This window comes from Maudiozyma barnettii (genome assembly GCF_903064755.1).
Source record: "Maudiozyma barnettii strain CLIB 1767 genome assembly, contig: KABA2_08, whole genome shotgun sequence".
NCBI lineage: Eukaryota > Fungi > Ascomycota > Saccharomycetes > Saccharomycetales > Saccharomycetaceae > Maudiozyma > Maudiozyma barnettii.
The window spans coordinates 201,704-215,601 of record NW_024545245.1 but is presented as its reverse complement, the minus strand read 5'-3'; the positions used below and the strand labels follow the sequence as shown (position 1 = coordinate 215,601).

At 32.8% G+C, this 13,898-nt stretch overlaps 6 protein-coding genes across 6 annotated transcripts; 2 read left to right on the top strand and 4 right to left on the bottom strand.

Moving 5' to 3' along the window:
- Positions 1-923: 923 nt before the first annotated feature.
- INO1 (inositol-3-phosphate synthase INO1) lies at positions 924-2,558 on the top strand (the record flags this gene model as incomplete). The annotated part of the gene is made up of 1 exon (XM_041551967.1): positions 924-2,558. The coding sequence occupies one exon, from the start codon at positions 924-926 to the stop codon at positions 2,556-2,558; it is 1,635 nt and encodes a 544-aa protein (XP_041407901.1).
- Positions 2,559-2,945: 387 nt separating this feature from the next.
- Positions 2,946-3,902, bottom strand: KABA2_08S02222 (uncharacterized protein; the record flags this gene model as incomplete). The annotated part of the gene is made up of 1 exon (XM_041551966.1): positions 2,946-3,902. One exon carries the CDS (start codon positions 3,900-3,902, stop codon positions 2,946-2,948), a length of 957 nt encoding a protein of 318 aa, XP_041407900.1.
- A 608-nt stretch (positions 3,903-4,510) lies between these two features.
- POT1 (acetyl-CoA C-acyltransferase) lies at positions 4,511-5,770 on the bottom strand (the record flags this gene model as incomplete). The annotated part of the gene is made up of 1 exon (XM_041551965.1): positions 4,511-5,770. The coding sequence occupies one exon, from the start codon at positions 5,768-5,770 to the stop codon at positions 4,511-4,513; it is 1,260 nt and encodes a 419-aa protein (XP_041407899.1).
- Positions 5,771-7,022: 1,252 nt separating this feature from the next.
- SKG1 (Skg1p) lies at positions 7,023-8,378 on the top strand (the record flags this gene model as incomplete). Its single annotated transcript, XM_041551964.1, has 1 exon — positions 7,023-8,378. The coding sequence occupies one exon, from the start codon at positions 7,023-7,025 to the stop codon at positions 8,376-8,378; it is 1,356 nt and encodes a 451-aa protein (XP_041407898.1).
- Positions 8,379-8,753: 375 nt separating this feature from the next.
- On the bottom strand, positions 8,754-11,231 carry BAS1 (Bas1p; the record flags this gene model as incomplete). Its single annotated transcript, XM_041551963.1, has 1 exon — positions 8,754-11,231. One exon carries the CDS (start codon positions 11,229-11,231, stop codon positions 8,754-8,756), a length of 2,478 nt encoding a protein of 825 aa, XP_041407897.1.
- Positions 11,232-11,885: 654 nt separating this feature from the next.
- On the bottom strand, positions 11,886-13,535 carry PCK1 (phosphoenolpyruvate carboxykinase PCK1; the record flags this gene model as incomplete). Its single annotated transcript, XM_041551962.1, has 1 exon — positions 11,886-13,535. One exon carries the CDS (start codon positions 13,533-13,535, stop codon positions 11,886-11,888), a length of 1,650 nt encoding a protein of 549 aa, XP_041407896.1.
- Between the last annotated feature and the right edge of the window lie 363 nt (positions 13,536-13,898).

Genomic DNA, 13,898 nt, shown 5'->3' with positions numbered 1-13,898 from the left:
GAAAGAAGGTCAAAATATTCTACAAAAATTGGTGATTATCGTATACGTATATCGTGATGCGTCTTCTTCTTCTCAATTTTCTTCACATGCGTTTTAAAGGATTTGCGGTGCATTTTTGCTCTTTCTACGGTGGTTTCTCCATATCAACACACATATATTAGAGAGTTAGGTTGTACCCTTAAAACACACACAACACACAGATAATACGCCCCGTAGAAACGGAGTCAGCTGACAGTCTTTTAGTCTCTCGGACTTTACATGCCAAACCCCGACCCTCAAACGTCACAATATATTTCAAGTTATTATTATAGAAACAAACAGATGAGTGGAAGGTGCTACTATTTACTATTACTATTACTATTATAACAATACCGCCACCGCCACCAATTTGTGTTTCGATCTTCGTTTGAAGTAACTTCACTCTCTCAATAAATAATTTTTTAAAAATGGTCGTATAGAGAGGGATGCTATTATGATGATATTGACTTGAGCTCTCTGGCTCATGGTAGAATGTGAAAGTATATTCGGGAGAACAATAATTAGTTAGTTAGTTAGTTGGTTATTGCTAAGTTACACGTATCTCTCGCTTTTTTATTTGCATGTGAAAGTATTATATATAGATAATAAGCTAATAATCACAATTCAACAATAGTTAGAAATTTATTAGCTTACAACAAGTTAAAGTGTCTTTGTTTACGTCACCAATTCTCACTTTAATATTTAATATTTTTAATATATATATATATATATAAGAAAGTTTTTTCTTTCTTATTATTTTATTATTCTTATTATTTTTATTATTTATTATTTTCTCTTTCTCTAATTACCATTAATCAATAACACAAATTAAATTTCTATCTGTTCAACCAGTATAATTAAGAAACGAATAAAATTATTTTAACCCTTTCTCCATTTTTAAAACAATGACTGCTGCTCAATCTACTGAATGTCATATTCCATTTAATCCTGAATTTTGTTCAGTTTCAAACAATGTACTAACTTCAACTTACACTTATAAGAATACCATTGTCTCTAAAGATCTAGAAACTTCAAAAGTTTCAATTAAACCAATTGAACAAGATTATAAATTTAAACTTGATTTAACTGTACCAAAAGTGGGTATTATGTTAGTTGGTTTCGGAGGTAATAATGGTTCAACTTTCTTATCCGCTACTTTAGCTAATAAACATAATATTGCCTTCCATAATAAAGAAGGTTTACAACAACCAAATTATTTAGGTTCAATGACCCAATCTTCAACTATTAAATTAGGTGTCGATTCAAAAGGTAATGACGTATTTGTACCATTCAATTCTGTCTTACCTTTAGTTAATCCAAATGATTTAGTCATCACTGGTTGGGATATCAATTCCGCTAATTTAGCCGAATGCATAGAAAGATCTCAAGTCCTTGAATATGATTTACAATCTAAATTGAAACCATACATGAAGAATTATAAACCTTTGAAATCTATCTATTATCCAGATTTTATCGCTATGAATCAATACGATAGAGCTAACAATTGTTCTAATGAAATTCCTTCTGACGTTCAATCTGGTAAGAGAGAATATGACATTAATAACAAATGGGCTGATGTTGAAAAAGTTAGAGCTGATATTAGAAAATTTAAAGCTGATAATCAATTAGATAGTGTTATTGTCTTATGGACTGCTAACACTGAAAGATGTGTTCCAATCATTGAAGGTGTTAATGACACCATGGATAATATCTTAAAGGCAATCAAAGAAAATCATGAAGAAATCGCCCCTTCTACTGTTTTTGCTGCTGCTTCTATCCTTGAAAAGACTCCTTACATTAACGGTTCTCCACAAAATACTTTTGTCCCTGGTTTAATTGAATTAGCTGAAGCTAATGACTCTTTAATTGCTGGTGATGATTTCAAGTCTGGTCAAACTAAATTGAAGTCTGTCTTGACTCAATACTTGGTCGATGCTGGTATTAAACCATTATCTATTGCTTCTTACAACCATTTAGGTAACAACGATGGTTTGAACTTATCCTCTCATAAACAATTCAGATCTAAGGAAATCTCAAAGAGTTCTGTCATTGATGATTGTATTGAGTCCAACGATATCTTGTATCCAAAGGAAGCTATCGTCGAAGGTGAAAAGCCTGTTGATCATTGTATTGTCATCAAGTATATGAAGGCAGTAGGTGACTCTAAAGTCGCCATGGATGAATATTATTCCGAATTGATGCTTGGTGGTCACAACAGAATATCTGTTCATAACGTTTGTGAAGATTCTCTATTGGCTACTCCATTGATCATTGATTTGGTCATCATGACTGAATTCTTCTCTAGATTATCATACAAGAAGGTAGATGAAAATGGTGTCGAAGAAAACGCTGAAGCTTATGACAATGTCTATCCTGTGTTAGCTTTCCTAAGTTATTGGTTGAAGGCTCCATTGACAAGAAAGGGTTTCAAGCCAATCAACTCCTTGAACAGACAAAGACAAGCTCTAGAAAACTTGTTCAGATTGTTAATTGGTCTTCCAGCTAATGACGAATTAAGATTCGAAGAAAGATTGGTTTAAGTTTATGTTTCCAACCTTTTTATTTCTTTCTTACTTTTAAAACAATTCCCCCCAACGTTATGAACGGTTATGTTTATTATATTTCCTATTAAAATCAAATAAAAAGAATAATAATATAAATAAATACATATATACACATAGATATATATACCTAGATTGTTGCTATTGGTAATATTAAACTATATGTAACTCTAGAAATGACCTCAGATAAAAAAATAAAAATAATAAATAATAAATAATAAATAAGTAGAATGTTGATACGTTTGAAAGATACTTCAAAAAAAAAATTATATATAAAAAGGACATATATATTGAATATTTATTTCTTTGGATGGTCCTATATCAGACCATTAAAGTTAAAAACAAAAAAAAAATGAGAATGTGCAACTAAAGTAGCATCATTGCAGCAACAGAAGCAGCAACACCACCAACGACATATTTATTAGGGTTCATTATAGCATTAGCACCATTAGAGTAATCATCATTCAAGACATGGCGTTTAGAATGCTCAACATTCTTCTTACCGAACAAAGATTGGATGATTTCAAAGTAAATAGAGGCAAGGTTTTCATTGCCCTCTAGGATATCTTTACTTAGATTTGGGTTTTCTTCCAAAACCTCTTGATCTTTATTGGATTTTTCTTTACGACGAGATGATTTCTTTTCTCTGTCAGATTCTCTGTGAGAATCATCCCCTTTAGATTTCTTACCATGATGCATCTTCTTGCCATGACGACGACCTGCACAATCGTAGTCTTCATGATTACCATCCTTTGAATGATGTTTACCATGTAATTTATTATCCTTTTCATCATCCTCTTCTTCATTCAGATGTTTAGCCTTGTGATATTTACCATGACGTTCTACATCCCTTTCATCATCTTCACCTTCTTCTTCTGATTTGCGATGTCTACTGTGACGCTCATCATCACTATCTCCATCAGCATCTTGATGCTCAGACTTGTGGTGCTTAGATATATGTCCATCATCCTTTTCATCACCATCAATTGGTGGTTCATCTGGTCTATGATGAGGAGGACGGTGATGAGGAGGACCATGATGAGGAGGACCATGATGAGGAGGACCATGATGAGGAGGTTCACGTTCATAGTCCGAATCGTATTCTGAATCGTAGTCCGAATCGTAGTCCGAATCACTATCAGACTCTTCATCATCTGAATGATGATACTTGTCAAACTTACGATTTTTCAAAGGAGGTTCGACATGACCATTCATCAATTCTTCTTTCTTTAAGGAATCAACTTCATGTTCAGCATTTTCGTTTTTACCTAATACAAATGTTGCAGTAGACAAAGTGACTGCAGTCAATGTAACTAACTTCATTTTTTACTGTTTAATTAGTTTATTAATGTATTAAATATTAGATAACAAAAATATTCATGAAAATGATTTTGGAAGAAGGTATAGTAAATATTAAAATATGTATGCATTTTTTTAATTAATCTGTTTATATAAGAATATGCAATATAATTTTGACATTATTGCACCTGATTAATTATCAGGAAAGAAAAAGAGAAGAGATAAAAGACAAAAAAATTAGGTTGAACCACCAGCCCCTTCCTAAACATTTTATATTTCACTGCAACTGTTTCTGAGTTTAATTATCTCAACTTCTTAGACTATTCGTCTGTTCATTGAAAAAAAATGCCCGGAAAAACTTGCATCGCTATTTGGGGAGAGGAATCTTTCAAAAAATAAAGTCTTGGCAAAAGCAGGAAAAGTTAAAAAAAAAAATTATCAGAGAAAATGTTTAGTGGAGAGGCTTAGCAAAACAAAAATAAAAAATGTAAGGAAAGAAAGACTAGACTGCATTAGTTATTGTTTTTTTTGACTTGAGCTGAGCAGTTAGTAGTATGAATATCTTATTTGCTCAAACCAACCCCAACAACAACCAGAAATTAGGTTAAGGAGATAAGACAGAAATATATTGATTACTCTTTTAGGAATGCAGCAGCAGCACCCATTCCTGTACCAATACACATTGAGACTATTCCAATTTGTCCCGTTTGTAATTCTCTCATTATTGTAGCTACTTGTCTTGCACCCGTACAACCTAAGGGATGACCTAAAGCAATTGCACCACCTCTTGGATTAATTTTTTCTTGATCGATCTTTAAAATATTTGCGCAGTATAAACATTGAGCAGCAAAGGCTTCATTAATTTCAAAAATATCAATATCATTAATTGATAATTGTAATTTTGATAATAGTTTTGGAATTACAAAAGCTGGTCCAACACCCATAATTTCTGGTGGTACACCAATAACTTGAAATGCTAAATAGCGTGCCATAATTGGTAAACCTAAGGATTCAGCAACAGATCTACGTGCTAATAATACACCGGCAACACCATCAGAAATTTGTGAAGAATTTCCTGCCGTAGTAGTACCATTTTTTTTAGGGTCCTTAATGAATGCAGGATTCAATTTTGATAAAGAATCTACTGAAACATTTTCACGTGGTCCCTCATCAGTATCAATAATTTTTCCTGAAGAAGGTGATTTTAATGGTAAAATTTCGTCTTTAAATAAACCTTGTTTAATTGCTTCAATAGCTTTTTGATTTGATTTTGATGCAAACGAATCTTGTTGATTTCTATTAATATTAAAATTTTTTGCAATTAATTCATTTGTTAAACCCATTGGTATTAAACATTTTTTAGCATTTTTATCATTTAATAATTCTTCAGAGATTGATCCTAATGGATTGATATTTTTATAATTCTTTGACATTGATTCAACACCTAATGCAAGACCGATATCAATTTGTCCCGATGAAATCTTATTAGCAATGTCATTAACAGCAGTTAAACCTGAAGAACATTGTCTATTGATTGCATTAAATGAAGTTTGATAAGGGAACCCTGCAGCAAGCATAGCAGCTCTATGTTCCGTAGCACCTGCACCAACATTCAATACATTACCACAAGTAATATCTTCAACTAAAGCTAAATTCTCTTGTAGAGATTTTGGCCAAATTTCAATAAATTCTTTTAAGAAAGATACCAATAAATAGTCTGTATTAATATCATTAAATCCACCTTTAAAACCTTTTGTAATAGCAGATCTATTTGCTGCAATAATGACAATATCATCAGGATTTTTTGATTCTTTAATAATTTTTAAATTTTGTGTTGTTGATACACTATCTGGTGCAATATGATTCTTAATATCTTGTAACCTTTGAGACATATTGTTATTGTTATTGTTGTTATTGTTATTGTCGTTGCGATTATATGTAGTACATTATATTAGGAAATACGAATAAACTGACATATATTTATATCTTCCAATCCCCATTTATATATGATGTGAAATAGATATTTTTTAGAATTTGGGACGTTAAACGGTACATATATTATCGGAACTCCGACCTAACCGCCGAACCTTCCCTCTATCTACCTTCATCTCTCCAATTTTCTATCCCCCACCCGACAAATCCTTAACGCCGCGTCGTCGTCTCCAATACCCCAAACCACCCTCCATTCACTATAATTTACAATTTCTTAGTATATAACAGATAGTCAATATCCATGAACATTAACACCGATTATATATCTATATCTATTTATTTATATTGGAGAAACTGAATCAATAAAGAAAGATATAGTGATACAGATGAATGATTGTCTGCATATACATATATATACATGCATTGCAATAATTACAATGATTATCAGTAACGAATGAACCGTTGTTTCAGCAGTGAGTGATCCTTCTCTCTCTGTGTCTCACTACCTGGAAACAGGTAGTGATTGTAATACCAATGATTATTTACTGGGCGGCTAAATTGAACAAATATATATATATATATTTATATATAAAGAGAAGAGGAGAGAAGACTTTCTACTTTTATAGATATCAGAACGGGATTTCACCATCTCACACCAGTTACTAATACTACTAACGATTCTCATTCCACATTATCACAACATTCAGAATCAATTTCATTTATAATTATATATACTTTATATATTCGACCACTATCACGTTACACGAGCTACAACATATTAATAACTCGTTCACAGCCTAGCCTACCTGTCGCTCCCGCCCCATTATCATCAGTTACCATTCAATATTTACTATTTATTTTGATGTTTAAATAGTAAATATTAGTAGTGGCCTGACTGGGAAATATCACAACAACAAAGCGGAAAAGACTGAAAAAAAAACAAAAATTTAGAGAGAAAAATTTCAACGGATATAGCGACTAGACAGATCAAAACAGTAAAACCCTACCATCATACATTCATACATTGCACAATATTTGATTAGAATCAACTAAATTTATATATATCTTTATATATATCTATCGATTAAGGTAATGAATCATATTACAAGTTTGACAATATACACATTGATACATACAGATACACAGAGATACAGAGACACAGAGACACAGACACGTATATAGATATAGATTATTATTTTTTAGATTAGAATCATGGGACATACACAAGTAGCAGTAGGTTGTGCTGTTGGTATTCCAATTGGTGTTGGTATCATTATCGCATTGATCTTTTGGTTACGTTTGCAACGTAGGTTTAAGAAAGAAATGGAAGATGATAAAGAATTAGAACACGCAATATATGATGAATCAGGTTTCATATCATTTGATAATTTTGATTCTTTAAAACAAGATAATAATGTTCATGAATTTCAAAGAGATTTATCAAGAGCTTCAGAGACAACTTTAGGTACTACCACAGATCAAGGATCATCGATTACACATCCAAGACATGGTAATAATAGTAATAATAAAAAAAATAATAATAAAGTTTATATTCCTGCATATAGAAAGAGAATTAACTCAATGCAAGCTAGATCAACAAGGATGAGTTCTTTCAATAATAATAACAATAATAATATGTCAGAAGCAAATTCAAGTGATCTAGGTCCACATAACGTACAAACTAACAACAACAACAACCATAATAATAGTTCAATGACATCATTATCTGAATTACCTCCACAACATACCTATAAACAAACACCACAATTACTCTCTAGTGTATATGATCAAATGGTACCAATGGTTGAATCATTAAATAACGAAACTTACTTTTCAAAACCAAGAGGAGAACCAATTGGAAGTAGTAATAATAACAGTAATATGATTTCAACAGCTACTTTTCAATCATCCTCAGAAAATTTGCATAACTCAAATAGTTTCTTAATAAATGGTAATTCGATGGATCAATATAATAAATCACAATTGAAAAACTTATATCATAATAGTGATTTAGATCTAGGTTCATATTATCCGCGTCATCCATCTTCTTCGGGACTCACCCCAGGAAATAATCAAGGCGATACTTCAAGTAATATTATTGGAAATAGTACCGATTATACAAATACATATGATTCCCCATCTGTAGCGAGTCACTTGTATTCAGGATCTCGCTCAAATTATACTGGATCTCCAAGAACAAGGAATCTTCAAAATCAAAATAATAATATTTTCGCTACACCAACGACCGAAAAATCTGCATTTGATTTCCCTTCATCAATAGATAATGCAAGTATAGAACCTAAACATACACATCATTTACACAATAGAAGTAAAAGTCAGAATAATGTTGATTTAAACGGGATAAACAGTACCACGACGGGTAACTTACCTTATGATCAACATAGTTCAGATTCAGATTCAGAACAACCTCAAAGTGTTTATAAATTACAAAATAATTATGACGTTCAAAATAATAATGAAATTGAAGAAGAGGATCAATATGAAAATGAATTTACAAACTATACAGAAAATAGAAGAGAATTTATTAATAGTATGAGACCACACTAAGAAAAATCTCAATATCCACATTACCATTACCTAGAGCATTCATTTGACAACTACTATTCTCATTCATCAACAATTTATCTATTCATGTTAAAGCATCAATTCTTATTTCTTCATTATTTTTCCTTTTTTTTACCATAGTGTAACGAGAATCATTCATTTATATATACATATATATATATATATGCATATCTATTTATATAATATTAGACATTTAGGGACTTTAATAGCAATTCATTTTGAAGGAAAAGAATCAAAATATAGTTTATATTATTGTTACATATTACGTATAAGTCTGCATATTCTTTGCCAATCCAAAAAAAAGAAAGAAAAAATTAGAATAAAACTAAACGGCTGGTACCAAGATGATATATCGAATCAACTTGGGTTTAAGTAGTAGAATGGATCATTACTATCCTCTTCTTCAGATGGTGGCACGTCCGCTTCACGAGGAGTAACCCCACGATCCTCTGGTGAAGTCGTTGTTACAGAACTACTAGTTGAAGAATCTGCATTAATACCATGTCTATCGAGAGAACGCAATTTTTCCCAAAAATCAATACCATCATCAGATGAATAATCTTGTTTCGATCTACTTGTTCTTCTGGAAATTGAATGCGTTTTCCCTTCATCGTAAGGTTTACTTGATTCTGATTGTGTAGTCTTACCCTTCTTTCTTAATTTTGAGTGTTTATGTTTACTACTAATTGATCTTTTCCTTCTTCCTGTACTGGAAGACAATGGAGATGGGTTCAATATTTTATTAAGATCGGAATTTCCAGTCTCGGAGGAACCTAATTGAGGTCTAATAGTAGGAGGTAAATAATTGAAATGTGAAAATCTACTTGGTCCTACATCAGGTATATCACTGGTTTGAGATTTAATAGTCCCATGACTACCTGGTGTGGTATGGACCATACTACTCGAACCATCAGATTTTAATGAATGCGGACTGACTCTATTTGGTCCACCTACATTAGAGAAATGTGGAGAGGTCATCGTAGAGTTACTTCCTGCACTTTCTGCTGTTAATATTGCCGGGTTAGATACTGTTTTGACATGTGGATAAAAAAGATGATCTCCAATATTTTTATTGTCCACATTTGGTGAAGGACCAAATTCTAAAGAAGGATAATTTGGAGTCTGAGCTTTGGTTAAAAAATTTATGTCATCAGCTCCATGTTGTGTTCCCAAATCTTGGTGGGCTTCTTGTATTTGGTCACGAATATGAAAATTGGGGTCTTGGTTTCTAGCAAGTTGATGCATAACATCTTCTGGTAATGAAACAGCACTCTTCACCATATATGGATTTTGATAAAGTTCGACAATCGAAGCAGGTGAAAGACCCTTAGAATTTGAACTGCTGGCAGTCGAGGCATTTTGATCAGACATCTTACTGTTTATACTGTTCCGTAATCCACTTCCACCATAATGATTATGAATATGTTGATGAACAGAAATTTTTAAGGAATATTTTCTAGCCTGGTCAATTAATTCTCGAACAAGCTCACTGTTATTGATTAAACCATTTGATATTGACAAACCTTTTCTATCCTTTAGCGTAAACTTCCATTCTGTTTGAGTATGTAAAGCTGCAGCTGGTACCGATAGAATTGCGTTAGGCGTTTCACTAGATATACTGGGACTTGTTCCACTAGGGAGATTTATATCAGATATATTATGAGTAATTCCATCACTCTTTAATGACTTTTCTGGAATCGGTGTTGCCTGTTGACGTTGATGATATTTATCTAATGGAATCGTCGAATCTAAAATTAGACCAGTTGCTCTTACCAATGGAGATAAAGAATCTTCCAAAATCTTTGTATTATGAGGGTTCAACATAGATGGATTACTGTTCCCTGGATGATTCATATTTTCTAGAAACCCCGGCGACGGAGTTAATTCAGATAAAGATGGCAACTGTTTATTTGTCGATACACTATGTTTTTCCGAGTTCGAGAGAGAATGTAAAGCGGTAGTATCTAGCCGATCCAATACCGATTTATTATTTGTTACATTGTTATGAGATGGTGATCTTCCGCCGTCCATGATTGGGCTATTACTACTGGTCGCAATATGTTTAGAAGATTTAATCATATCCTTTCTTTCCATGTTCAGTTTTTCACCCTTCGTTTCTCTTGAGATCTGAGATAGATCTATATCTTTATTTTCTTTCACAGCTTTTACAATTGCTTCGTCAGCTTGATCTCGTACTACCATAGTAATAATTTTCCTCCATCTATTTCTACAGGTCAAAGAAGGTCTAAACTCCATCTCTGATGATATTTTTCTCCATTTGGTACCATAAGCTTTCACTTTACTAATAAGTGCTAAATCTTCTTCTAAACTCCAAGCTCTCAATCTTCCTTTACTTCCAGGACCTAACACTTCGATATATCTCTTTGCACATTGATCCTCAGTTCTCCCATCAATTTCTAAGGAAACACTTAACCAATGTGCCCCGAACTTTTCGTATGATCGTATTAATTGTTCATCTTCTTCTTTTGTCCATCTACCTTTTTTCAAATTAGGGTCCAACGAGCCAGTCCATCTTTTCCTCAAATCCTTGGCTGTCCTCAACTCGTTTCTAAATTTCTGTGCCAATGATTCCCATGGAACTCTCTTACTCACCTCTACAGACTCATGAATAGTCTTCACGGAATCTATACCTCCAGGGTATCCCAACTCCTTTAATGCATCACTAATTAATACTCGCAACTCCTCATCTTCCTCTTTCGACCAAGAATTTCTACCGTTCTTTCTATGAATCTGGTACCCCAATGACTCAGTTATTTCCAACAAGTCAAAGGTCTTGGCTCTCTTACCCTTTGCCTTCTTTTCTTTCTTTGCCATATTTTCTTTTCTTGCTGGAAAACAAAAACAGCAGGCCTATCAAATCGTTTTCGTAGTGGAGTACTCCTACTTCGACACAACAACAATAAAAAGAACGACTGTCGTACTAATAAATAGTCACCTATCTGGCACTTCTTTAACCTTTAACGGTATTCGTTTCTTCTTTAACCTGAAATTGTTGATGTTGTTGATGCTCATCGCTAGTCTTTTCAAATTTTTTTTTCTTCTTCTTTACTTCCTCATCGCATAGTGACCGTCTCTTTCTTTTTTTTTTCTTTTTCTTTCTCACCGTTTGCCCATATTTTGAACCTGAAAAGTTTAAGGAATCACGTGATACTACGCCATTTTATTGAGATGTTGGTACCATTATTCAAGTAACTTAAGATATCAATAAAGCGATAAGATTCGAAGGACAACTACAAGTGGTCTGATTCTCGAAGTTACAATGTAATGGACAATTATACTTTCACATTCGAGACTGTTATTTGTTACTATTATGATTATTATTGTATTATTATATATTAATATTTAGAGATATGAAGATATCGAGGTGATAGGTTGAAAACGCAAAGATGAGAGGGGAATGGTTGATGATGATGTAAGGCAAAAATTAATGGTCGAAAATGTTGTCATGATATGTATTTGTTTCTTCGTTTAAAATTGTGGTCCTGCTACCAAAACATCTGGAGTAGCTTTGTCCTCGTAAGTATGAAAGTTTTCAACAAACAATGATGCCAAATTCTTAACAGCTGAAGTGTACTTAGCTTCACCTTGAGCCCAATTTCTCATTGGGTTCAATAGTTCAGATGGAACATCACAGACATGTGTTGGTACTTGTAAATTGAATACTGGTAATGTTTCGTATTGTTCTTGTGCTAAAGTACCATCATGAATAGAATCTAAAATAGCTCTAGTGTACTTCAATGGACAACGTTTACCACCGGATACATAAGAAGAACCGGTCCAGCCGGTATTGATTAACCAGGCGTTAGCATTGTGCTTAGACATTTTCTCAGCCAACATAGTAGCGTATCTGATAGGATGTAATGCTAAGAATGGCTGACCGAAACAAGACGAGAAAGTTGGTTCTGGTTCTGTAACACCTTGTTCTGTACCTGCCATCTTTGAAGTGTAACCTGAAATGAAATGGTACATAACTTGTTCTGGGGTCAATTTTGAAATTGGTGGTAAGACACCAGAAGCATCACAAGTTAAAAGAATAATATTCTTTGGATGAGAATCAGCAAAACATGGGATTTTAGCACTTGGAATATATTCAATTGGGTAAGCACATCTTGTATTTTCAGTAATTGATTTATCTTCGTAATCAACAACACGAGTAGTTGGATCATAAACAATATTTTCAAGAACGGAACCAAATTTAATAGCATTAAAGATTTCTGGCTCCTTTTCAGCAGATAAATCAATACATTTAGCGTAACAACCACCTTCAATATTGAAGACACCATTATCGGACCAACAATGTTCATCATCACCAATTAATAATCTATGTGGATCAGCTGATAATGTAGTCTTACCTGTACCAGATAAACCGAAGAATAATGTAACATCACCATCTTGAATACCTTGATTTGCCGACGAATGTAAAGTCAAAACATTGTGATGGACAGGCATTAAGTAAAACATAACAGTAAAGATACCTTTCTTCATTTCACCTGCATATTCAGTCCCTAAGATAATCATTTCCATAGCCTTGAAATTAATTTCAACTGTTGTCTTTGAAGTCATATCTTCAGTATTCTTATTAGCAGGGAATTGACCGGCATTCCAAACGGTAAAATCTGGTTCACCAAAATTTTCTAATTCTTCCTTTGTTGGTCTAATTAACATATTAGTCATGAAAAGAGCATGATAAGCTCTTGCGCAAATTACACGAACTTTAATTCTGTATTTTGGATCCCAACCTGCATAAGCGTCGACAATGTATAAATGATCTCTTGTTCTTAAGTAGTCAGCAGCACGTTCACGGTTAATTGCCCAAGTTCTTTCTGAACATGGTTTGTTGACTGGACCCCACCAGATTTCATCCTTTGAAGTAGATTCTTCAACTATACGTTTATCACGAGGTGATCTACCAGTTTTTTCACCTGAGTAAGCAATTAAAGCACCAGTAGAAGAAATAGCAGTTTTATTTTCATGAAGACCATCTTCATATAATATAGCAGGTGGTGCGTTACGTCTAATTGTAGTAACGTCATTACTTAATCCTAATTCTTCTCTTAATTTTGATTCAACAGATGCTGGATCTGAAGGAGATGTAACTTTAACTTTAGAAGGAGACATGATTTATTGATATATTATGGATTATAATCTTTTGTTTGTTTGTTTGTTATGATAGAAAATTACTTACGTTAATGATAAAAGTAATTAATAATACTATTATTAGTGTTAAAATAACAAAAAAAATAAAAGGAAGAAAGAAATAAATTATAAATTACAAATTATATTCTATTGAAATATTAATAGCATTCACCCTTATATATAAAAATAAAAAATAAATCATTATTAATAATATACTTTTTTTTTAAATCTAAAACAACCAATTGAATTAGTTCCAAGTTAAAAGGACACCTTTTATTTTGCGTATGTGTTATAGTCGTATCCTTTAATTAACGCGTAAATATTCATTTATTCCTTTAAGGATCG